This window comes from Cupressus sempervirens, chromosome 6 (genome assembly GCF_028749045.1).
Source record: "Cupressus sempervirens isolate cs-2001-9-10 chromosome 6, ASM2874904v1, whole genome shotgun sequence".
In the NCBI taxonomy this organism is placed as follows: Eukaryota; Viridiplantae; Streptophyta; class Pinopsida; order Cupressales; family Cupressaceae; genus Cupressus; species Cupressus sempervirens.
The window spans coordinates 445,390,114-445,417,409 of record NC_143123.1 but is presented as its reverse complement, the minus strand read 5'-3'; the positions used below and the strand labels follow the sequence as shown (position 1 = coordinate 445,417,409).

At 37.2% G+C, this 27,296-nt stretch overlaps 1 protein-coding gene across 2 annotated transcripts in view; it reads right to left on the bottom strand.

The window, feature by feature from the left end:
• The window catches only part of TTN5 (ADP-ribosylation factor family protein), a 135,885-nt gene that overhangs the window by 24,004 nt on the left and 84,585 nt on the right, over window positions 1-27,296 (bottom strand). For both annotated transcript variants that reach the window (XM_089788512.1, XM_089788513.1), the window contains one exon: window positions 23,377-23,457. In XM_089788512.1, the coding sequence (XP_089644638.1) occupies window positions 23,377-23,457 (81 nt within the window). The remainder of the gene's footprint in view (window positions 1-23,376; window positions 23,458-27,296) is intronic.

Genomic DNA, 27,296 nt, shown 5'->3' with positions numbered 1-27,296 from the left:
TGGGAAAAAGTTTAAGTATAAACTCCACACAGCGAGAGCACACAAACCATATGGTATACGGCGATATCAGCAAGCAAAGGAAAGGCCGTACGACTGTACGGTGAAATCAGTACATTCAAGGATAGAGAAGTAAAAGAATCGTATGATCTAAGGGGAGAAGCAAGGCCGTACGTTTTGCTATTTGTAGAAAAGGAACAAGTCGTACGGCTAGAAACAAAGTAAGCCAACATACATCACTGTAAGTATGGCCAAGGGGTGTGAGGTGAAGACTTGGAAACAAATTAGTTTGTACGGACGTGAAGCAGGTTGAATATAGCGTACGGTCATGCCACAAACAGGATATTTCTGGAGAAGTTTAGGACAGTAAAGTGGGAATCATTGCCATCGAAGAACCTTTGCCACAGAAGACAAAAAGAGAAAAGGAGAAAGATGTAGCCATATAGTAGAAAGATATAGAGGAAGGAGCAAAAAAAAAAAAAATGACAAATAAAAAATGTTCAAAATGAATAACGCATGATGCCCAAGGGAAGGGAATGACATAAACTAGTAGCAAAACATAAGCAGTTGCATGAAAGAGTATGGAATCGGAAGAAAATGACAAAAATGGTCTGTTCCATGGAATTTTGTGTAGCGCTGTCCCTCAACCCCGCTATGAGCGTTGTCCCATAGACCCCCAGTCGCTTCAGTTATTAGTCGTGGAAAGTATGACCAGTTGATGAGACCTAGAGCTATTGCAGGCATGGAGTATCTGTGTACCAGAGGTGGAGAGAACGACAGAGCAAGTCGTTCAAGAGGGGTGATGCGCTTTGAGGCACTTGGAGTAGGTGCTGGACGTGAAGCTGTCTTGGTGGATACATAGAGAGCTCGGGAGGAGTTGATCATCCAGTTGAAGGCAGTACAACGACACTTGGCTCAGTGTACCCACGAATTGGAAGCAGAGAAAGCGGCATGAGTGGATATTTTGGAATTGTCGTCCGGAGACGACTTTTCTTTTTGGAGGGGATGATGTTGTCGGTAAAGTTATCAAATAGCCGACGGGTAGATTAGCATGTTGTCGGTAATTATTATGTAGCCAACGAATATAATTAATTATATCTGAATGGGCGCGATGGTTGAGTCACCCCTTCGGGAAGGTATATGTACACCGTCTGAAATGGTTGGAATCATCATTGGAAGCACTATGTAATCTCTTTGGCATATTATTGTGTTACATGTTCTTGTCTATTGTCTGTATGCATTAAACTATTTACCCCATATGGTAAACTTATAGCAAAAAACTAAAGAAGGAAATTCTAGATGGTCATTGGAAAAAAAGTATGATGAATATTTGCTTGGGAGAAAGTGGGAGTAGATGTCAAGAGCAAGGAGTAGGTGATGGATGTACATTTTAAGATGCATTCAAAGTGATGATTGGCTGGGAAGGAAAGCGAGCGTTTCTTCGAGGGATTTGGACATAGTTCAAAAACTAGGGCCAAAATTTGACTCTGACTAGGCAACTCAACAAACTTTTGACCATTAAAATACAACTAGCACTTGCACCAAAAGGAGCTGCAATAGTTAGTTGATAGTAAGATATATGTAAACTCTTAACCCTTAAAGATCTCTAATAAAATTCTGAACCTACCTAAGCGTAATCAATCCCAAATTCCAACCAATCATTAATTCTAAACCTTAAGCTAACCATGATCTTAACCCTGAACATTGTTTGTAAGATGACTATTGTGGTTTGATCAGCTCACATCTTTACTATCTCTTGACTACTTGTGGGCATGTTGTTGGAGAGGCTTTCGAGATTCTTTTGACAAAATCTCAGCCAATTCACTGAAGATGAATCAATTTTTGACGCTCCTTTTTTATCTATTGCTGGTGGAGGCATTTTTATTTTTGAAGAATCACTCTGAATGCTTATACTGTCTTGCAGTATGCTTGCATTCGCCATGACCTGGGTCCATAATGCGTAAGAACAATTTAAATAGCCTACAAGCAGCTTTGCTATAGTTTTTGATATTTAAAGCAGCCAAAATTGGCAGGCTGACCCAACAATACAACAAGAGGCAGATCCTCTGTCAGCAGATCAACAACAGAAGCAAAAACTAGCATATCAGCCTATACCCTTTTTTAATATAAAAAACCCCACCCTAATAACAATAAACAACAAATTAACCATGAATGTAAAGTATAACCTGTTAAGGAACATAGGATCTGTGATAGAGTAATCTGATAATTTATTTTTGATATATCAACTGGATTGTCTTATCGATTTCTCTCCTTAGTACTGTACTTTGAATCTTCAGAACTATGACTGATATTGTTTCTTTGAATTGTGTTTGCAGAATTATCAATGCTTCCAATGTATATGCAGTATTCAATGGTTGAAGGAGATCACAATAATATGTTATACAATTTCTGAATAAATCGCTGAGGATAGCAGATACAATGAATAGTAATATTTCCTTGTTATCGATATGTTCTTCATTGCATTTGTATGAATATAAATATGAGATGGATGTGGACATGTTTTATCCATAACCAAACATATGTTAAGATCATCATATTTGTTAAGGCCCGATTACAACCTGGGCGATAATAAGACAGGCTCAATACTAATCAGGGTACTCACATTTGATGCAAACCCAATTACGATCTAGGTGATTATGATAGCATCAACTCCATATAAGTTTTGGTGGACATTACAAATGTAATCTGGATCATAACACAATCTATCAAGGCTTGATAATATGAGACAATCACAGAATATATACAGTTCGATTCGGACATGAGTATCATCATGTATCTTCGATGTCAATCACCACGTATGTAAAACATCATATCAGGTGTATATATATCATAGTAACAGGGAGATGGGGACAGACTGGGAACTTGGGGACTCTGTTCCCCTGTCCCCAGCAACACCACCAGATTCTGCCACCTCTGCCAAGGATGGGGGATGTTGACTATTTTTTGGTTTGACTATTTATGTTCGATGCTCGATGTTCCAATTCAATGCAGTGTTCAAGTATATACTCTTTTACATCTTTATATGTTATATTGCAACACATCTTTTCATAACTAGCAATTTAACTACCATATGTATAGTATATACGACCCCTCTCGTACCTCCACTATCCCCAAATTAAGGTCCCTCTGTCCCCTAGGGCGGTGTAACTATGATATGTATATGTATTCAATTTGATTATATAATGACATCAGTTTATCAGATTCGACTGAAGCTATACTTTTACACTCCTTCTTAGCGAGGGGGAATATGATCAATTTCACAATTTCTGATTAGCATCTGAATAACCTCATCAACCTCATATAAGAGTTAGCATGAACAAAATGTTTATCAACAAGTATATCCTCAAAGGATATAAGTTATTTGATTTCCGACACATTTTGGGACAATTATTTAATATAGTCTATCAAGTATTCAATCTTGATCTCAAAACAAATATATTTAACAAGTACCGTGATTTCCAGCTCACTCCGAGACAACAAATTAATGTAGTCTATCATGACTCATTTATTATCATGATTTTCGGTACAATCCAGGACGGCAAGTTAATGTAGTCTAAAATGATGATAGATCAAGAACTCAAAGAATTTAACACAAGTAGTATTAGGATTTTCGGCTCATTCCGGGACAACAACTTAATAAAGTCTTATGGTAACAGGTCAATCTATTGTTAAGGTCATCACCTTACAATAGAGACCTTACATCCAATTCAACGAGATCATCACCTTTCATATATATATATATATATATATATAAAACAAAACTGAGGCTTAATCTCAGGAGTTACATTTACATCTTAATAATGCCAAGTTTACCTCTAAAATATTCCACTTTTAATTTTGCAAGAGGTTTGGTAAACATCTCACCAGTCTACTCTTCAGTGCTGATATATACCAACTTGATAACATTTTTGTCCACCATATCTTTGATGTAGTGATAGGGAATTTCTATGTGCTTGGTTTTATTATGGAAGACTGGATTTACTGAGAGTTTAATGCAGCTTTGATTATCACAATGTATAACTGTGGGATTCAGGGGCTTCCCAAATAGTCCAACCAGTAACTTCCTTAACCACATTGTTTCTCGAGCTCCCATAGACACTGGTATAAACTCTATTCAGTAGAATTCTAAGCAACTACAAATTGCTTCATGCTAAACCAAGATATCATAGCAGACCCAAGACTAAAACAACATCCTATAGTGCTTTTCCGATTAGTAGTACTATCGGCCCAATCAGAATATGAATACCCTTGAAGTTGTAACTCAACATTGTTGTATTTTAGACCAAGTCCAATAGTGCCTCGTAAGTACCTCAAAATGTGTTTGGTTGCCATGAGATGGATCTTCTTAGGTTCACACATAAATTGACTTAATGTGTTTGTAGCATAACAAATATTAGGGCGGGTATTCACCAAGTATATTAGAGATCCAATTATTTGTCTGTAGTATGTAGGATTTTTGACTTTAGATTCAAATGCTTCACTTTTGAGCTTATGAAGATTTGTCTCCATAGATGTGGACAATGGTTTACAATCCATCATGCCAAATTTGTTCAATATGTCAATTGTATACTTTCCTTGGTTCAAGAAAATATAGTCTTCCTTCTACCATACTTCTAATCCAGAAAAAATAGTGTAAGACCTACCTTTAATTTCAAATTTAGATGTAAGATCTTGTTTACACTTTGCAATCAGGTGATCTTCCCCTATTTTTAGAAGATTATCAACATAGAGAACAAGTATTAGCATACCACCCTTTGATTCTTTGAAGTATATATTAGGATCTGCTTCATGCCTTGGGGGCTTGTTTAAGGCCATAGAGAGATTTCTTTAGTTTACATACATGTGTTCCTGTCATGGATAAAAGACTGTTCTGGTTGTTCCAGGTATAGTTCTTCATCAATGACACCATTTAGAAATGTCGTCTTTACATCCATCTGATGTATCTTCCACCCTTTGGATGCAGCAATAGCAATGATGGTTCTGACAAAATGTATATTGGGTAACAGAGGCAAATGTTTCTTCATAATCATTTCCATTCTTCTGAGAGAATCCTCTGGCCACAAATTAGGCTTTGTGTTTTAAAATACTACCATCAAGTGCCTATTTAATTTTGAATAGTCATTTTGAGGAGACAACAAATTTGTCTTTGGGTCTTGGTACAATGTCCCAAACATCATTTTTTAATATGGATTGGTATTCCTCAATCATGGCATCTTTCTAGGCCTGGGATTTCAGAGCTTCTTCAACATTTGAAGGTTTTGATTGAGCGAGCTAATTTATATGAGTAACATAACATGAGTGACTTCTTATTTCCTTATTTTCTCTAAAGATTTCATGAGGAGTCATATTGTTTTCTTCAATCATTTTCCTTAACCATAATGGTCTTTTCTTGTTCGGAGGATTTGAGTCATACTTAGGGTTAGGTGTTGTGGCTCCATAATCTTCTATACAACTCTCCCTCTCAATCGTATAACTTTCATCTAACTCTAGGATGGGATCATCATTTGGTTTTTGTATATTTTTAGAAGTTTTATATGCAACAACTTCTTCAAACTTAACATCTCAACTGATTTCAATTGTCCTTGACCCTGGTATGTATACTCTATAAGTTTTGGAAGATTCATTGTAACCATCAAATATGGCTTTCTTTCCTGAGGGCTCTAGTTTAGTCCTTTTCTCTTAAGCAATATGAATGTATACAGGGCACCCAAATAATCTTAGGTGACTTAGATCAGGTTTATTTCTTGAGAAGACTTCTTCAAGTGTTACATTCTCTACAATTGAATGAAGGCATTTGTTTTGAATGTACACTGTTGTATCGGAGGCTTCAGCCAATTTTGATTATGCATCATGACCTTAGCTGCTTCAATAATGCTTTTGTTCTTCCTTTCTGCTACTCCATTCTGTTGAGGATTATATGGTATTGTATACTCCCTCTTTATCCCAATAGATATGTAGAACTCTTTAAAGTTTTCATAAATGTAATCTCCTCCATTGTCAGATCTTAAAATTTTAATTTTCTTCCTGGTTTGATTTTTGACTTAGGCTTTAAACTCTTTGAATTTAGATAGAACTTCATTTGATTCTTTTAGTTTTAGGAAATAGATCCAAGTTTTCCTGGAATAATCATCGACATAGATCATATGATACAAGTTTCTCCCTAAGGAAGGTATTGACACTGGTCGACACAAGTCAGTATGAATGAGTTCAAGTACAACCTTTGATTTATGTTCACTCCGAGGGAAAGATGTTTTAAAGGTTCTTTCCAAATGCACAACCTTTACATGTTCCATCAAGTTCAAATTTTAGGTTAGGTATGCCTTTCACAATCTTCTCTATGGAGGGTAGAGCACGGAAATGTAGGTGACCTCGTCTTTTGTGCCAAATCTCATTGGTTTTTACTACTTCATGATTTAAGGTTCGGTTTTGAGTGCTACACAGTTTATATAGGCTTCCATCTCTGAATCCAATAGAGATTGCATTCTTAATATTTGAATTCTTAGGCCAAGATATGACCTTATCTTCTTGGAAAGTGATGCAATACCCTTGATCCACTAGGCCCAAATAGAGACTAGGTTTCTCTTGATGCCTGGTACAAATAGAACATCTTTTAGTTCTAGAGTAACTCCAATATTCAGTTGAACTAAATAGGTCCCAATTCCTTTCATGCGATGAGTGGACTTATCCCCTTTTTTGACTTCTTGAGTTGAGTGTCCTTCGAATTTTTCAAACTGATCTCTAAATCCAGTTATGTGTCTAGATGCTCCGCTATCAATTATCCAAGTATACTTATTAGAGCTTAGCTCACTTGATAAGGCACGGAAGAAAAGTGGAAGGCCGAGAAAGCTGCCATGGAGGAGACTTGGAGAATGGAAAAAACTGAATTAGAAAACAGCGTCACCATGACAAAGGCAAAGAAGATGGACGCTCTACGGGTTTTGTAAGGAGTTCAAGCAAAATAGAAGACAACTGAGCATGACCTACAACGGCTTCAAGCAAAGGTAGTTTTAGACTGTTCAATCTGCAGAACAAAGCCAATAGGCTTTAGCAACTGATGAATAAAGGGCCAAAATTCTACATTCACATTTTTTATTTCAACCCAATTAGGTGAAGCCCTAGCAGAGACTTCTTCAACATTTCCAACTGGAGACCATGGAAAGGCTCGAAAGAGAGAACTTACCCACATTCTAGAACTTTTTATTAAGAATTCTTTCTTGCATATTGTGGGTTTTAACAAAAAGTACAAAAAGACCTTTTTGAATCATTCTACAAAATGAGACATGAATTCCAAGCTTTTTCCCCCAAACATTAGCAATCCATTCATCGAAAAAATTTACGGGAAGGTAAAAAATCTTTATCCAAACAAGTAAAAAACACTGCAATATTCTTTAACCGCGATTTTTCTGCCCTAATGACTCTTACCATATCCTCATTCGGCGAGAGAGAAAGGGTCTTCATTTCATGGGACGAAAGCTTACCTTCCTCTTCTCCTCCACCTTCACCAATTGCAACATGTCCAAGTCCATTGGTTGGGGGTCCGTCGTTTCAACTTCTATCTATTAAACCTTTGCAAATTTTCCCTGAGAAGTAAGAAGAAGGCAAACAAGAAACATGTTAATTCTTCAGTGACAACAACCTTATAAGATGGTTTATCACTTACATTCGCTGCCTTAGCTTGGGAAACATCTTGAGCACTAGCACAATTTATATTTCCATCCTCAGCCATCATGTTTGCAAGAATGATCTCTTCCTCTATCTTTCATGATTTCGACCATTGTATCTCCCACGAGTGATCCAAGGTCGAGGAATAATGACAAATGAGGGTTTTTTCAAAATGCAGAAAAGGAAGAGGAAAAACCCACGAAATCAAACCTAAGGCAAAAAGAAATAAACAATAAAGACTCAACCCACCAAAACTAGGACAAGAAGAAATAAAGACTATGAAAAACACAAAAAGCAATGAAGAGAAAGGGCGCCAGAGTACACCAATAAAGAAGCCAAGGCACTTAAGTGTCTGGCCACCGCACTAGTTGAAGAGCTCGATTTTAAAATAGGTATTTTATTTAGAATAATTAATCATTTATAATTTAATAATTAAATGAATTTAGCATGTGACTATTATATTGTTGCTTTATATTATCATCATTTATACCTTTATACTTCATTATTTTTTAACCTTATATTATTAACATTTATACTTTATATTTTACTAATTTATTAACCTTATACATTGAAAGAATCTTATCTTGCCTTACCTCAGTTCATTGTCACTGCTTTAGTGTGTATTAGATGATGTGGTTACTTTTTGTCCTATCCAATAGCCACGTGAGCTCGGGTAGTACAAATATGCAATCCCTCATTATTCATTTCCCTCTTACTGTTTTATTCGTTCCGCATAGCATGGTTATTATGCCCGATAGATTCCCCCTTTTAACATATAAATTATCTAGCATAGGATGAATATTGAATCATCTTATTTATCACTTCATTTCTTATCGTATGGGGTTGTATAACTATTTTGTCTCAACGCGGACAAATATGCACGTCTTCCCTTGCGTAGAGTAAGAGAGTATTATCTTTCTTCCTATGTAGCAGCAACTAACTTGACAAGACAATCAAAAAACTATTTTTTAATGTTATAATATCATTTTCAAAACATTAATCTACTAGCCAACAAGCTTTGACTCTCTTCTATGCATACATCAAATCTTTTCCATGTTTGTATGTTTTCCTTGGAACATTTGCAGCGCAAGATATTCTCTTGTGGATTCATCGCTCAACCACCCCCTGTCTCGAGCCTAACTCTTCAATATAGTTCTATTTGGTGGGCGATGTCATAAAAATTAAAGCAGGGCATCCTTTACATTCTATCAATTTATTAAGTCACTATTCGCAAGCAAGAGTTGTTTCTCAGAACACGTCACTATCATGAGTGGGATATATTCCCATGTGGTCACCTAAGGGTAGATTCTCACATGTTACTCACCCAAAAAGCCGCCACTTTGAAACCACTGCCTCCACCTAGCTTACAGAAGACAAAGGTAAAAGTGGCGGTTTTAGACTCTCTACCAACTTATGCTTGCATCTCCCAAAAAGTGATTGCCTTTTAAAATCATTCATTAGTCTCCATTTTTTAAAGTTGTTGAAACATTAATGGTGAACAATGTTTCAAGATAATGAACCATAGGTCAAGGTATTTAAGCATTCAACAGAGAAGATATAGCAAGAAAGCCTAAAAATCAAGGCTCCCAGGAATTGAATACCTTATATGATATGTGCATATAGCTTATGGCATGGTGATATTTATACAATATAGAGCCAACATTTGCATTGGTATACACATTTAAAGAAGATTTGTAGAAGCAACATTTTGAACCAAGTTAAGCCTTAGCAACAAATGATTAACTCAAGATAGGCTTTTACTCATAGGTCATCTCTTTTGCACAGTTCTCATTAGTTATATTTTTAAGCATTTGCACTTTATGAGAAGGTGGAGGGTATACTATTGCTCCTCTTTGCAATGGATGTGGATCACGTGGGTATTGTATCAAAATCCAACAACGGTTTCAAATGTGAGCCCAACTTAATAGGATAGCCAGATTGTGCTCTGATACCATTGTAATTTCCTTGGACAATCTATACTTAATTTTTCATTTGAATAAGTAATTTGTCATGACTACTCATCCAAATTAGTGTATGTTATTAATTAGATCTCAGATTGAATTTCCCCTCAATGTAATTCCTAAAACTATGTTGAGTCGCACTAACAAACTGTTTTGCCTTTTTTATTAGTTGCGTCTTTCTAGCTTTTTCTCCCCTATCACTGGTTTCTTTCCCTCTTCTATAAATATCTATAATTATAATCCTTCTTCCTTGTTATTTTCTTTATATTCCTCTCCATTATTTCATGTCTTATTTCTTTATATTTATGTACAAGCCAAGAATGGTCGTGACCTAAGGGATAGAGTCGCGACTATTCTTTTTCTCTTATTAATAGTAGTGTTTATATATCTACATATATTTTTGTAAATTGATTATATTCTCACAGATATATAGTTATATTATATATGGCATGTATTATTTCTATTTATTATAGATTACATTATATATTTTGTACTTATACAATAATATTTGATGCATATTATATAAATATATTAATATATCAATTTATAAAATTATATTACATTAGATTAAGAATGATATGCAATATATTATTAATATATATTCTACTAATGATATTCAACAACATAGTGTTGTTTATTTATCAAGATTTTAATATTATATCACATCGATTAATATATGTATAATAATAATAATCTTTGATTTGTATTATATCTTATGTATTACTATTTTATATTGTAGTTTATTATTTATATGACCTTATTAGTTTTATTATTATTAATTTCTTCATAAGATATTTGTATTTATTCTAGGCAAGAGCCTACAACACACCAGTAAATTGTGAGCCTCTTATCAGGGAGGTCATGGGTTTGAATCAACACAAGCTTAATAAATAATAATAATTAATCGCAATACATAATAATACTAATTAATCTTGGCTTCATTCAAATATATATATTAGTATTTATTCTTTAATGATTATTGTATCATTAAATATATTAGTGTAATTATATTTATTTATAATAAACTTAGAATATAATTTATATATAGTTATTTACTCCAATAATTTAGTATGTAGTAATTATTATTATATATAATCTATTTTTATATTAAAATATTTATTATAAGTATTTTATTTCATTTATGTATTTATCTATATCGTCATTAATAGGGGAAATGACATTTATCACAAGTAGAGAGAAACATCTCTAGCATGGAGATACCTAATGATAGGTAAGAATCTCTAATTATAAATCAACATCTCAACAACAAATAAAGACACATCTGGTCAATGCTTTGACCTATGTTTCACCAAGTTTCTTCAGTGAAGCACAAGTTTCAAGCACAGGGGAACTTGAGGCCTAAGTTTGGGGACAATGGGAGGATGGTGACAAGGTGGTGCAGATAGTGTTTGAAAAAATAATTATAAAGAGACCTGTAAGCATTAGAATTACAAATAAAACTTCAGCATCCTAAGCTACCAAACAGTAAAAAAATGCAATAATTGCATTGAACATATAGAATGGTAAGTGAGGTCTGAAGGTTTTGGGGTCAATCCCTCAACAAGCTCAAGGGGCATCATCCCTCATGGGATCTAGGAAGAGAGCCCCCAATAAGGTCAAAAAGCAACAACACTTGTAAGAATCTAGGGGCAAAGCCTCCAACAAGTTTATGGGGCAACAACCCTCATGGTGTCTAGGAACAACTCCCTAGGTACATTCCTTGTTACAATATGGGTGAGGTCAAGAGGCAGATCTCTTGCCACTAAGCACAAATTAAGGCTTTCAAACCACACACACCTTAATGGAAAATGTCAGTTTCACAATTTTTAACACTTTTAAAATAAATATTGGCAACACCAAGTCGTTGCTAGTTTTGAAGCTTAAAGTTTTAAAATGAGGCTTAGAAGTTTGATGCCTATTTATAACGTGGGGCCCACACACCATTAGGGTTAGGGTTTGTGGCACCTAGATCAAAAATGTTTTTTTATTTAAAAAAATTACTAAGTCTTTCATTTTCCTGCCATGGGAACTCTTGAAAGTCTTGAGGACATTCAAGTGACACCTCGGGATTCCTAGATGTCTTAGGATCCCCAAGTCATCCCTAATTTGGGAGAAATCCCAGAAATATCCCCAGATCTTGTGTAGTGATTGTGGGATAGTGGGGGGATGCCCTCAAAGTCACTTTGTCTTATTGGACATCCACATTACATAAATGTGGGATTGGCGGGGGGAATGCCTCCCTTGGGATTACACAGACTAATCATATAGCCTTCTTAAGCATTTATCTACAATAAAAGGTAAAGGGTCATGTAGCTAATTACGTATAGAACTTCAGTTAGTTACATCCTTTGGTGATAATTTTAGAGCAACATTATTATAACAATATCTTCAATTACCAAATTAATATCCCTTTTTAATTTGCTTATGCAAGGGTGGCTGTTAAACTTAAAGACTGGTGAAAAAATATATATATTTCAAAATCAGGTGTTCATTTTGTTGATATTAAAACTTGCACTAAATACTCCTGGGATTGGAAAGAAACATTACTTCCAACGATAAGACTTCTTTGAAAATCAGGTACTCATTTTGTTAAGTATTTGAAGTTACACTAAATACTTCTGGGATAGAACAAATGATAACTTCCAATGACAAGATTTCTTTCATTATCAGGTAATTATTTTGTTAATATTAAGACTTACACAAAATTAATACTTGTGGGTTGGGAAGAAACAACTTCCAGTAACACAGACCATGGGGAAATTATAAGCCAATGAGATTCAAACAGGTGGGTATCCAATAGTAACAACACACTGAATCAGGAAACCATTAGTAAGGCTTAAAATGCAGAATACCATCTATCCTTAAACTACAGAACTATTGATTAACTTTCATAAAAACAATAGGTTCAAAAGTGCCTTTGTTCAACAGAAACAGTATATTTATTAAAAAACAGTGCTTATACTAAATACTTCAGGGGTTGGAAAGTGCCTCTCTTCAACAGCAACAGTGTAATTATTAAAAAAAAGTGCTTATACTAAATGCTTCAGGGGTTGGAAATAAACACAACCTCCAATGGTAAGAGCCCTTAAGGAAATATAAGCCAGTGAGCTTTAGCAAAATGGGTATCCGACAAGAAACAATACACCAAATCAGAAAACTGGTAGTGTGGTTTAAAATGCTAACCACAATCTATCCTTAAAATATTACGAGGTAATTGGTAAATACTTGCTTGTTAATAACAGAGACCGAAAGGTCAATTTATACAAAAGAATGAGACGATGTTTCCTTAAGAAACGATCGTAAAGAATAGAAACATTCTATTCCAGAGAAAGCAAAAAACGAAAGCAAACTAAAGCTTAAGATATTTACAAGATACCATTAACTAATAATAGACGTCTTATCTATTATTGTAATACCCTCCCTTAATGGTTAATCTATCTAACACACCAAGCTGTCCTCTGAATTTGACAAACTTATCAGGACCAAGAGGCTTGGTGAGAATGTCTGCAGTCTGATCTGTGGCAGGAACATACTGCAGATCTATAGTCCCATCTTCAACCAGCTGTCGTATGTAATGACAATGAACATCCACATGCTTGGTTCGTTCATGGAAGACTGGATTCTATGCTAACTTGATAACGCCTTCGTTATCAACAAACAGAGTAGTCGGTCCTACTGGTGACATCTGCATATCCCCAAGCATCCGACAAAGCCAGACAGCTTCACATCCTGCCTTAACAGTCCCTCTGTATTCAGCCTCTATAGAAGAGAGAGAAACTACCTGCTGCTTCTTGCTGGTCCATGTGACTGCACCGGATCCCAAACTGAACACATATCTAGATGTTGACTTTCTATCATCAACAGAGCCTACCCAATCTGAATCTGTGAACCCATTGAGTTTAGGATTAGAACTCCGAGAATACAGAAGTCCATAATCAGAAGTGCCCTTCACATAACAAAGCACACGCTTTGCTGCCATCCAATGATCAGCCTTAGGAGCTGTCATAAAGCGTGAAATATAGCTGACTGCGAAGCTGATATCAGGCCTAGTAGCAGATAGGTAGATGAGGCTGCCTACTAGTTGCCTATACGTAGTATCATCAACGGAAGGAGAATCAGACTTGGCTGATAACTTGAGACCTTTCTCCATAGGTGTAGATGCAGGTTTGAAATCCTGCATTCGAAATTTGTCTAACAAGGCCCTGGCATATTTGGACTGAGAGATGAATATACCAGAAGACTGTTGCCAAACTTCAACACCTAAGCAATAATGCATGAGCCCAAGGTCAATCATATCAAAAGATTGGCATAAGTGTTGTTTGATTCCCTGAATCAAAGATGCCGAACTGCCAGTGATGATCAGATCATCCACATAGATAACTAGAAGGATGATGTCATTGTCAGTAGTCTTGATGTACAGATTTGAGTCTGAAGAGCTCCTCTTGAAGCCTTGATCACTGAGGTACGTATCAATCTTGATGTACCATGCCCGAGGGGCCTGCTTCAAACCATAGAGAGCTTTTACCAATCTGAGAACCTGATGGTCTTTACTAGCAACCTTGAAATCGGGAGGCTGCGTCATGTAGACCTCTTCATGGAGATCATCATTCAGGAAAGCACTCTTTACGTCCATCTGATGGACCTTCCAGCCAAACTGTGCTGCCATGGCTAGGACTAATCTGATGGTGCTCATCTTTGCAGTAGGAGCAAAGGTCTCCTCATAATCAATGCCCTGACGCTGAGAAAAGCCCTTTGCCACTAAACGAGCTTTGTACTTATCCAAAGTACCATCTGATTTGTATTTGATTTTGTAGACCCATTTGCAGCCAATGGGTTTCTTCCCTAGGGGAAGATCAGAAAGGACCCAAGTGTTGTTCTTCAGCAGGCTCTGGTGTTCAGATTGCATGGCCTGTTCCCACTTTGGAATTCCTTTAGCCTCGGAATATGTTTGAGGTTCAAACACACTATGAATGTTGGCCATAAGAGCAAAGTTAACAGAATTTGTAGTTTTGCTCTTTTTTCTAGCAGTTCTCCCATCAATGAGCTCATCATCATGAAGATCAGCAAGTGTTTTAGCCCACCACTTAGGCCGGAGAGGAGAATGACCAACAGTAGTACTAGGAGATGCTTGATTAGCAGGATCCTCATCAGAAGAATCTGGATCAAACTCAGGTGAAGCATCTTCAAAACGAGGTGATCCTGCAGGAGAAGCCGAAGGTGTCTGTACAGGTATCACTGGCATGACTGGAGCTGCAGGAGCTACTAGAGCCCTCCCATCAGGTGGACCTAATGGAAGCCGAACTCCCAAATCATGAACCTGCATAGGCTGGTCTGCTGGATCAGGAACAAGAGAAATAGGCATGAATGGTCCTCGCTGCTCATCAAAGACTACATCGCGGCTGTATATGAGACGAGATGTCTCAACATCAATAAGGTGGTAGGCTTTGTGAAGACTGCTATATCCAACAAGCATCAGTTTCTGACTTTTGGCATCCAACTTGGTGCGTGAAGCATCAGGGATCCAAACAAAAGCAAGAGAGCCAAAAACCTTTAGGTGACTGATTCTGGGCTTGCGACTTGACCAGGCCTCTTCCAGAGTTTTACCTTTGACCGCCACTGTGGGTGACCGGTTCAACAGATAAACTGCAGTGTTAACTGCTTCTGCCAAAAAACGCTTCGGAACATGTCTGTGTTCGAGCATGGAACGAGGCATCTCGGTGATTGTCTTGTTCCGACGTTCAACTACACTGTTCTGTTGTGGCGTGTGGGGTGTGGTGAACTGGCGTTGGATGCCATGTGTATCCAAGAAGCTGGAGAAAACATTAGAACAAAATTCCCCCCCATTGTCTGATCTAAGAGTAATAATAGATTTCCCAGACTCTTTTTCAACTAAGGGTTTAAACTTCTGAAATACAGTAAATGCATCAGATTTCTTTTTAAGAAAATACACCCACATTTTTCTACTGAAATCATCTACAAACAACAGAAAATACTTGTACCTAAGAACAGAAGGAGTGGCCATAGGGTCGCAGATATCAGCATGAACAAGTTGAAGTACTTGAGAAGCTCGCCAAGAATCGCCATTGGGGAAAGGTGTGCGATGTTGCTTCCCAGCCTGACATGCGTCACAAACTCCAAGGTGTTGGATTTGAATCTCTGGCAAACCAAGAACAAGCTCATTCCGAGCAAGTTGTGAGAGATAATGCACATTTAAGTGCCCATATCGCTGATGCCAAAGTGCGCTGATGGAAGATCGCCGAGCAGCCATAGCTAAGTCCTGAGAATCACCAGAATCAGTAAGTTTGAGAAGACCATGATCCTCAAGACCAACAGCAACAGTAGACTTAGTCGCCCGATCAGTGATGGTGCACTGATGTGAACCGAAGGTGACTGCCAAGTGTGGAGAATGTCGTAGCAACTGACTGACCGAGAGTAGATTTAGTTCCATCCCTGGAACGTAGTACACATCAAGGAATATGAGCTTCCTCCCAACAGACTGAATTTGAATGTTGCCTTTACCAACAACCGTGTACTCTTCTCCACCACCAAAGATAACAGAATCTGAATAAGGCTGGTAGTCAGTAAACCAGTCTCTGCGGTGAGTGAAATGTCGAGAGGCACCTGAATCAATGTACCAGGCAGATGACTGCACATGATCTGCGGGTCTTTTAGCCATGAAGGCGTAAAAGGCAGATTTCGCCTGCTCAGTGTGCTCTGCACTGTTTGCTTTGGGTTGCGAACCTAATTGCTTAGACTGGGCAGCTAAGCGTTTTCGACATTCAACCTTCATGTGACCATACTTGTGGCAGTAGTTGCATTGAATGTTCTTCTTTCTGGTGCCATCGGATGTTGGAGTAGAAGACTTCTGCTGAGATGGTTGTTGAAACTTGCCCTTATCCTTCTGAAAGGATTTCGCAGCAAAGGCTTGCTCAGTGGAGGTGGAACTGGAGCTGCTACCGAACTGTTGTTTCCACCGATCTTGCTGAAGCAGCAGGGTGCAGAGATCAGTGAACTTTAAATCAACACCAGTAGATGTGATGTTGAGAGTCTCGATAAAATGCTCATAGGATTTTGGTAAACTCCGAAGAGTGATTACCACAATATCCTCTTCCTCCATCTTGCGACCGATGGCAAGTAACTGATCACGGATTTCCTGAATCCGATTTAGGTGTGCCTGGAGTGAGGTGCGCTCATCCATGACAATAGAAAACAGAGTGTTTTTCAGAAAGAAGGCTCCGCTCTTGTCGAAAGTCTCATGAAGACCTTTTAGATGTGTCCAGATTTCGGCAGCTGTCTTGCCAGATGGAATCTGAGAAAGCTGGTCATCAGCTACGGATAGTTTGAGAAGCAATACTGCCTCTTGATTATTCAGATCCCATGTATCTTGATCAGGACCCGGAGAAGTCGAACGCTGCCTAACACCCAGAACAAGTTGATCGGTGTTTCGATATTCGAAGATTGCGATGATGTGCTGCTTCTAGGTTCCATAATTGCGACCATGAATTTGGAATTATGCTCGAGCAAAATATTTTTCAGAGATGCCATGGCACGTTTTTCAATGAAAAACTGTGAAAATCTGTCAAGGCACGTTCTTCGAGGCAAAAATACGGAAGACCCAGAAGAATTAGAGAATGACCCAGAAGAGAGCTCAAAAAACCCAGAAGGAATCTGTTGTCGTTTTCTAGATCTGCTGGCTCGAAAATCGAGGCACAAAAATCGAGGCACCCAAAAAAAACAGACAACCCAGTTGAGCTCTCAAAAAACCCACCAAGAATTTGCAAACAAAATATTTTTTTGACCCCAAAAATTAGGGTTTCGAGCAAAATAGCAGTCGGCGGCCAAAGAGGTCAGAAACAGCAAAAATGGTGTTTTGCAGGGCAAAAAATGGCCGATTTTGATCAAGATTCAAGCGTTAGGGCTTTGACAGTGGAGAGAATGAGGAGGTATGATAAATCGAACTCCGGTCAAGCTTCAATCAGCGCCAAAAGCGTGGGTTAAAAACGCGGGCCAAGACCAGTCACAAATCTGGCGGCCAAAATCATGATTTGCAGAAAAAATCGTTCAGTCTTCTTGAATCGAGCAAACCGGACGCCAAACTCTGAAAAAAATGGATAGCAAACCTTGAAAAAAAAAAAAATGGACGCCAAACCCACGCGAGTTGCAGACCCTAGTTCGGGAATTTCTCTAGGCCGAAAACCCCATGCGGGTTTTAGAGAAATTCGACAGAAATAATTTTGAAAAAATTTAAACAAATAATTTCACGAAGAAATTATAAATTTTTTCGAAAAAATTTAAGTAATAGCTCTGATACCATATTACGAGGTAATTGGTAAATACTTGCTTGTTAATAACAGAGACCGAAAGGTCAATTTATACAAAAGAATGAGACAATGTTTTCTTAGGAAATGATCGTAAAGAATAGAAACATTCTATTCTAGAGAAAGCAAAAAACGAAAGCAAACTAAAGCTTAAGATATTTACAAGATAACCATTAACTAATAATAGACGTCTTATCTATTATTGTAATATAAAATACAGAGCTATTGATAAACTTTCATAAAAGTAAAAAGTTTGAAAACATTTTAAGGTGCTATGCTCAACTACAACAGTACAATTGTGCCTGGGCCACAACCAGAAATCATGAAAGAATAAGGATGTTTAGATAAATTTCATATTTATTTTATAACATAGTAATATCAAAATAAACAAGCACAAAATCATGATAGAAAAAAGTATGTAGATCGATTTCTCTATTCAGACTTCATTATGTGCATTTAATAGAGTCATGAATAGCAGGACAATGAATATCCTGCCGGCCCTACAATTATAGCAATAGCATAAAGTATTAAAGATCTCCTAGGCATATATGGCATTGAGTATTACATTATTTATTTAAAATGAGACCAAAATGTTTATATAATATGCAAAGAACTATGATTAGCTAATGTAGAGACGAGTAGAAATTGAATTAAACACTGAACACAGTACCCTGAATTTATTTTCATTTGGCTTATATAATTACGATGCAATTGCTAAAATGCTTGCTTATTATTAACATAGACCAAGAGGTCTACATATACAAAAAAAAGGAATGATGTTTCCTTAGGAAACGATCATAAAGAATAGAAACTTTCTATTCTAGCTAAAAGAAAACTAACAGTTATCTATAGCTAACTAAATATTAGAAACATTCTAATATTTACAAAAGATAACCATTAACTAATAAGAGATGCTTTTCTATTATCGTAATACCCTCCCTTAATGGTTAATCTATCTACAACACCAAGCTGTCCTCTGAATTTGACAGACTTATCAGGACTAAGAGGCTTGGTGAGAATGTTTGTAGTCTGATCTGTGGTATGCAAACCCATCTTCAACCAGTTGTCATATGTAATGACAATGAACATCCACATGCTTAGTTTGTTTATGGAAGACTAGATTGCGTGCTAATTTGATAACGCCTTTGTTATCAACCAACAAAGTGGTCAGTCCTGCTGGTGACATCTGCATATCCCCAAGCATCCGGTGAAGCCAAACAACTTCACAACCTGCCTTAATTGTTCCTTTGTATTTAGCCTCGGTGGAGGAGAGAGAAACTACATACTGCTTCTTACTGGTCTAGGTGACGGCATCGAAACTAGGGGGTTGTGTTATGTAGACCTCTTCGTAGAGATCACCATTCAGGAAAGCAATCTTGACATCCATCTAATGGACCTTCCAGTCAAACTGTGCTTCCATGGCTAGGACTAATCAATGCCCTGACATTGAGAAAAGCCCTTTGCAACTAAACGAGCTTTGTACTTATCCAAAGTACCATCAGATTTGTATTTGATTTTATAAACCCATTTGCAGCGAATGAGTTTCTTCCCTAGTAGAAGATCAGAAAGGACCCAGGTGTTATTCTTCACCATGCTCTGGTGTTCAGATGTCATGGCCTATTCCCACTCTGGAATTCCTTTAGCCTCGGAATATGTTTGAGGTTCAAACACACAGTGAATGTTGGCCATGAGAGCAAAGTTAATACTCTGTAGGTTTGGTCTTTTTCCGAGCAGTTCTCCCATCAATGAGCTCATCATCACGAAGATCAACAAGTGTCTTAGCCTACCACTTAGGCCAGAGAGGAGAACAACCAACATTAGTATCAAAAGATGCTTGGTGATCAGGTTCCTCATCAGAAGAATCTGGATAAAATTGAGGTGAAGCATCTACAAATTGAGCTGATCCTACATGAGAAGCTAGAGGTGTCCGTACAACGATCACTAGTATAACTGGAGCTGCAAGAGCTACTGGAGCCCTCCCATCAGGAGGACCTAATGGAAGCCTAACTCCAAAATCATGAGCCTTCATAGGCTGGTCTGCTGGATCAGGACCAGAAGAAACATGCATAAATGGTCCTCGTTGCTCATCAAAGACTACATCACGACTATATACGAGACAAGATGTCCTAGTGTCAATCAAGCGGTAGGCTTTGTGAAGAATACTGTATGTAGCAAGCATGAGTTTCTAACTCTTGGCATCCAACTTGATGCGTGACGCATCAAGGATCCAAATAAAAGCAAGGTAGCCAAAAACCTTTAGGTGACTGATTCTGGGCTTGCGACCTAACCATGCCTCTTCCGGAGTCTTACCTTTGACCACCACTGTGGGTGACCAGTTCAAAAGATAAATTGCTTCTGCTCAGAACTACTTCAGAACATGTTTGTGTTTGAGCATGGATCAAGCCATCTCGATGATTGTTTTGTTCTGATATTCAACTACACTGTTCTGTTGTGGTGTATGGGGTGTGGTTAACTGGTGTTTGATGCCATGAGTATCCAAGAAGCTAGAGAATGCATTAGAAGAAAATTCCCCCCCCCCACATTGTCTGATCTAATAGTTTTAATAGATTTTCTAGACTCTTTTTCAACTAAAGGTTTAAACTTCTGAAATACAAGAAATGCATCTGATTTCTATCTAAGAAAATATACCCCCATTTTTATACTGGAATCATTAACAAACAACAGAAAATACCAAGACCCAAGAACAGAAGGAGTGGCCATAGGGCTGCAGATATCGGCATGAACAAGCTGAAGTACCTGAGAAGCTCGCCATGAATTGCCACTAGTGAAAGGTGTGCGATGTTGCTTCCCAACCTGGCATGCATCACAAACTCCAAGCTGCTGAATTTGAATCTTTGGCAAACCGAGGACAAGCTCTTCCCGAGCAACCTGAGAGAGATAATGCACATTTAAGTGCCCATACCGCTGATGCCAAAGTGTGCTAATAGGAGACTACCAAGCAACCATAGCTAAGTCCCGAGAATCACCGGAATAGTAAGGTGGAAAGACCATGATCCTCAAGACCCACTGCAACAATTAACTCAATCACCTTATCAATGATGGTATACTGATGTGAACTGAAGATGACATCCAATTGTGGAGAATGTCGTAGTAACTGAGCTACTGAGAGTAGATTTAGTTCCATCCCTCGAACGTAGTAAACATCGAAAAAAATGAGATTCCTCCTGGTAGACTGGATCTGAATGTTGCCTTCACCAACAACAATATACTCTTCTCCACCACCAAAAATCACAGAATCTGAGTAAGGCTGGTAGCCAGTGAACTAGTCTTGATGGTGGGTGAAATGACGAGAGGCATTTGAATCAATGTACCAGGTAGATGACTTCACATGATCTGCAGGTCTTTTAGCCATTAAGGCGTAAAAGACAAATTTTGTTTGTGCAGTGTGCTATGCACTGTTCGCTTTGGGTTGCAAACCTGATTGCTTAGATTGGATAGTTAAGCATTTCCGACATTCAACCTTCATGTGACCAAACTTGTGGCAATGGTTGCATTGAATGTTCTTGTTTTGGGAGCCTTTTGAAGTTGGAGCAGAGGACTTTTGTTAAGACTTGCCTTTATCCTTTTGAAAGAATTTAGCAACAAAGGCTTGCTTTGTGGAGGTGTAGCTAGAACTACTATTGAACTGTTGTTTCCATCGATCTTGCTGAAGTAGAAGTGTGCAAAGATCCGTGAACTTTAGACCAACACCAGAAGACGTGATGTTGAGAGTCGAGATAAAAGGCTCATAGGACTTTGGTAAACTTCGAAGAGTGATAACCACAGTATCCTCTTCCTCCATCTTGTGACCAATGGCAAGCAATTGATCACGGATTTCCTAAGTCTTATTCAAGTGAGCCTGTAGTGATGTTAGCTCATCCATGATAATAGAAAACATAGTCTTCTTCAGGAAGAAAGCTCTGCTTTAGTCAAAAGTCTCATGAAGATTTTTGAGACGTGCCCATATCTCAGCAGCTGTCTTGCTGGATGGAATTTGAGAGCACTGATCATCAGCTACAGATAATTTAAAAAGCATCACTGCCTCCCGATTATTCAAATCCCATGTATCCTAATCAGTATCGAGAGCAATAGAATGTTGTGTAACACCCTAAACAATCTAATCGGTATTTCGATATTCAAAAATTGCTTTTATTTGCTACTTCCAAGTGTCGTAATTCCGACCATTGAATTTTGAATTGCTCTCGAGTAGAATATTAGTCAAAGACGTCATAGCACATTTTTCAATGACGAAACGTGAAAATTTGTGAAGACACATTTTTTAAAGCAAAAAAACGAAAGACCCAAAATTTTTGAAGGGGTGCCTAGAAGAGAGCTCAAAAAACCTAGAAAGAATATGTTGTCGATTTCCGGATCCGTTGGTTTGAAAATTGAGGCACTTAGAAAAATTTGACAACAACCTAGTTGAGCTCTTGAAAAACCCACCAAGAATTTGTAATCAAAAAAAAATTTGAGCTCAAAATTTAGGGTTTCAAGCAAAGCCCTACCTGATGGCCATTGAAGGTCAGTTTTGAAGAAAAATGGTGATTTGCAGGGAAATGAAGGCCGATTTTCCACAAAGAGCGACTTGTATGCAGAGATGACTATGGAAGTGAGAGGATGAACTTAGAGAATGACACAGATTTGTAGTCACAGGAATGTGAATAAGGTAGCGTCATCCGCAAAAAAAAGTCACTAAAAAACAACCTTTTCCAAGGGTAGAAGCAGTGATTTCTGGTCGCGAGCCATTGAAGGTTGGATTTCCAAAAAAAAGTCACGATTTTGAGTGAGTGAATGTGCAGAACAAACACCCAAAAAACCTTAGTCATTTTGCCAAAACCTTAGCAAATAAAAACAATTGTTGTTTGAATCTACTTGCAAAAATATCAGTTGCGATTTGCCAAACCGTTAGCAAAAAACCAGTCGCGATCTTTGCAAAGATTGGTCTCCAAAAAAAACCCTAGTTGAACTTAGGTGTTTTTGAAGTAGGTAAATTAGGAAAAAATTAATTTCGAGAACAAAGATCTGAAAATTTCAATAAGAAAATTTTGTTTTCAAAAAAAATTCAACCATGCTTTGATGCCATATTCCAATGTAATTGGTAAAATGCTTGCATATTATTAACAAAAACCGAGAGGTCTATATATACAAAAGAATGGAACAATGTTTCCTTAGAAAACGATCGTAAAGAATAGAAACTTTCTATTCTAGCTAAAAGAAAACTAACAGTTATCTATAGCTCTAATTAAATATTAGAAACATTCTAATATTTACAATAGATTACAAACAGATAACCATTAACTAATAATAGAAGTTTTTCTATTATCCTAATATATATTAATAGTTCATACTTATCTCAATGTAGCAGTTAACTGTTAAAATGATGTGTTGTCTGTAGATAATAGCTAAACAAGTTATACCTTGGCAATATCAGCTGGTTTGAGAGCACCATGAATGTCTTGCTTGTTAGCTAGTATCAACAAAGATGACCCGGATAATCTCTGTCAAATAAAACAACCAAAAATTAATATTCTCAAAGACCTACAGCAATGAATATGAATTTCATATTTATTAAATTATATTCTTCCAGATTTATTTATAATGACCAAAGAATTAACATCATTATAGTGACATGATAACATTGTTTATGCATTCATATGCAAAAAAATTGGCTTCCCCCATAAATCATTAAAAAGATCATAATACCATACAGACTCAAGATCTGAGCTTCAAAAATGGTGAAGCTGATATGCTCAATGCTTGTAAGGCAGATTTACACACACCTTTCTAATGGAATGATGAAATACATGTCTATTAGCTTGAAAGGTGTTGGATGCTTTTCTTTAATGGCTCATAAATATCTCCTACATAAGTAAGATTAAAACTTGGATTCAATCTCATAGCAACTCACTTGTAATAGACTACCATATGATATCTACCCATTTGATACACAAAATGAGAAAGAAGCAAGGTAAGATTTGAAAGAGAGATCGACAAAAAGACCTATTGTTATAGTTGTTTCTTGATTGAAATTTGTAAAGAAGTCAATGTTATGTAACAATAAATGAGAAGAAATTATCAGAAATGTAATGTCCTTTTCGTGAGTGCCATCTTTCAAACGATTAGCCTTATTCCTGACCCTCATAGGCTAACGAGTTGTTTGAAGGTTCCAGCTGACAGAGTTGGAGGTCAATTCCCACTCCGGAGGTTAGAGATGTTCATGATTGCTCTTTGTTTGAGTCAGATCGGCACACTTTCTATTTGTATTGTCTATTCTTACAGTCTGCTAGTAGTATGGAATGGTGACGTTGACAAAGCTTTCAGTTTGGGACTTCATATTTATCGTAAGTCAAATTATGGTCAAAGCTATTTATGACATGAGTACCTGGACTCATCATATGTATAGCAATTAACTCATTAGTCAGTTGGCTCACTTTCAAAGACTTACTATTTATAGTAAGTGGATGTTAGAGAGGGACCCTTACTATTTTTAGTAAGGCGGATGGATGCACAATGGATACAATTTTTAACTCCTAGGTCCAGTCGGAATTGAGAAATAATGATTAGTGATGGAGTTATAAAGTTACACTTTAATAATATTTTTTTATTAAGCGCATATCATTTATAAATTAAGTGCACTTAATTAAAAATTAAATACAAGTGCTCAATAAATTATACTTTATTTTGCACCAAAAGGAGAGGTTATAATTGAATTGTAACAAAAGCAAACGGTATCAAGAGCTAAGTAATTTTTATGTTATGAGAAGAGTACTTGTGAAGATATCTCTTAAAGAAATATTTGAAAAAGCCAAGGCAAGGGCAAATGAGTTTATTCACGACTTGTGCATTTGCTTATGTTTGTGTTAAGAAGAGATTGAAACAAGGGTTTTAGGTTTCAATCTTGAAGAATTGTGAATTCTTACAAAAAAAATTCGCAATTTGAACTGGTGAGAATATCCAGCGAATTGTGCTATGAATTGTGATTGTAAGTGAAGGGTTTCAGCATTTTTATTTCATGAAAATAATTATATGTCAATGGCTATTGATTCGGTGCATATCACAGAATTTTCCTGAAGCTGCATTTGGTTTACTTGGTTGTTGTAGTTCTTGTGGGACAATGTTGATCTTTCTAGGGGGCTGCAATATTGTTTAGAGAGCCTGTGAATGTTTGTTTAGGGCTCGTATTTGCATTTGAAGGTACTAGCATTATTATAATATCAGCATCACTGTCAAGGATTAATCATTTTCCAGCAAACTGTCATTACTTTCCAAGTTTTTATTGTATATTCACATCGTGTAGTTTAGCACATTGCAGGAGTTACAAGGTTGGACAATAATTGTTTGATGAAATGCCTTTGTTGTAGTTATTAATTTCAGTTTTTAACGAATCAATATTCTGCATGTTAGGTGCTTGTGAAAGTGTCCATTGGCTGTAGCTGCACATTTTACATGTAGAAATCATATTTATGCATTCAGAAAGACAAAAAGAATTTTATTTGCATTTTAATTATTTGCTTAGATATCTTAGCAATCACTTGCAAGCATTTAATCTTCATTTGAGACCATTCCAAGAAAGCAAAAACGATCCAAAAATAAAAGCCAGCAAGATAGAGGTTGCATGCAAAGTGTTTGACAAAATGTCAAACATCTGAAAAATAAAGCAACTCGATGTTTGTCAGTCTCATAACTGGCAAGGGTTCTTATAGTGGTATCATAATGGTTTCCTGCCATCCTATACATAAAGCCTCTTACATTTAGTTCAGAGGGTTTGTATGAATCATGGGTAAAACAATGTCTATATAGAATCTTATTCCAAAGCTCATACATGCCTTACAAGATTATAATAATGTTTTTCAGGATTATACTGAAAATCTGCCCTTCTACAACATCCAGAGATTATGAATCCTTTGTCTTTTTTCTAAAAGGAAAACACTAATTTAAATGATTTAATCAGTGCAAAGGAAACAATGGGAAGGTAGGTGGATGTGAAAGTTGATCCTTCACTTAGTGAAGCTGTCACTAGCATTTTTATTACACATGATGGAGGCTCTTCACAAAGGCATGATGACATTACTGATCTGTTTGAGGACAACTGCATCAAGTCCCATCATTCACATGAAATAGGAGCTCGTGACCATGAGGGGGCCAATGATATGATATCAACCATTGATGACAGCCCTACACCAATTGGTAGACATGAAGATATTAAGTATAAGAGTACTGATTTTTATGACAGCAGTCTTCCCCTCGAGCATGAAGAAGAATTGAAAATCATGGCAAGTCTGGAAGGTGTTAAGGTGGTGACCTTTAATATTGGCATGAGTGCCAAGAATGAGGACTGCATAGAAATTTGATCCCATAACAGTTCTAATTTTCACGTCTGCAGTGAGTTGTGCTTGCATCAGCATATGGCAGCAGAGATTTCACATATGGATGATGTTGGTAATCAAGAATTGGGTACCAATGATATGATTTATGAGGAAGACACGGGCTGTAACGAGTTTGTTTTCATATCAGAACTTAGAAAGTGAATCTGAAAATTCATTTATGGATAATGGATCCCAGAATTGTCACTTGCAGGGACTTGCAATTACATAGGAAGTGGGAGTGTGCGAGGAGACTGTTGTAGCAGCAGCTTCGACTTTATCGGATGAGCCATTTGTTGAGGTGATTAGCAGCAGGACATCGATTGCTGATATGTGTGGAGATGATAACACACGTGATGTTTTTTATCATGAGGTAAGCATTGTTGAGACAGCTTCATATCACAATGTGGATTGTGGGTCAGAGAGCTTGCATGGGAATCCTGAATTTCAAAGACATCATTTGGTTGGGCAACTAAAGGGGAATGATAGTTAGATTGTCAGAGTGGTTCTGCGTTTTGATGCTACTCGTCAAATGTTAGCTATATTTGGTTGAGGTACTCCTATGTCACGTGAGCACGATGATAGTGTTTTTTCCCTTGCAGAGTTTCATTTACTACGAGAAGCTATCAGGACAATAAAACATAAATAATTGCAGCTACTTGCTGATAGAGACTACCTTTTCGAGTGGGATTGCACTTGTTACGATGTGCTAATGGGAAAGAAAAGGGGAGGTACATAAGCTCACTCATGAACTTGAGGTGACTACAGAGTTATTCAAGATCACTTAGGTGTCATAGCCATGGTTAGAGTTCACTGTGGAGACGAGCCAAGCACAGTCTTCACCGGATACGGATGTAGTCCAACTTCGTATACTGGTAGTTGGTGATGATTTAATATCCACAGCTTGGTATGAGGGCATGGCTCCATCCATTGTTGATACAGGTGATGTAGTCTCAGCTGGGATGAGTACTCTG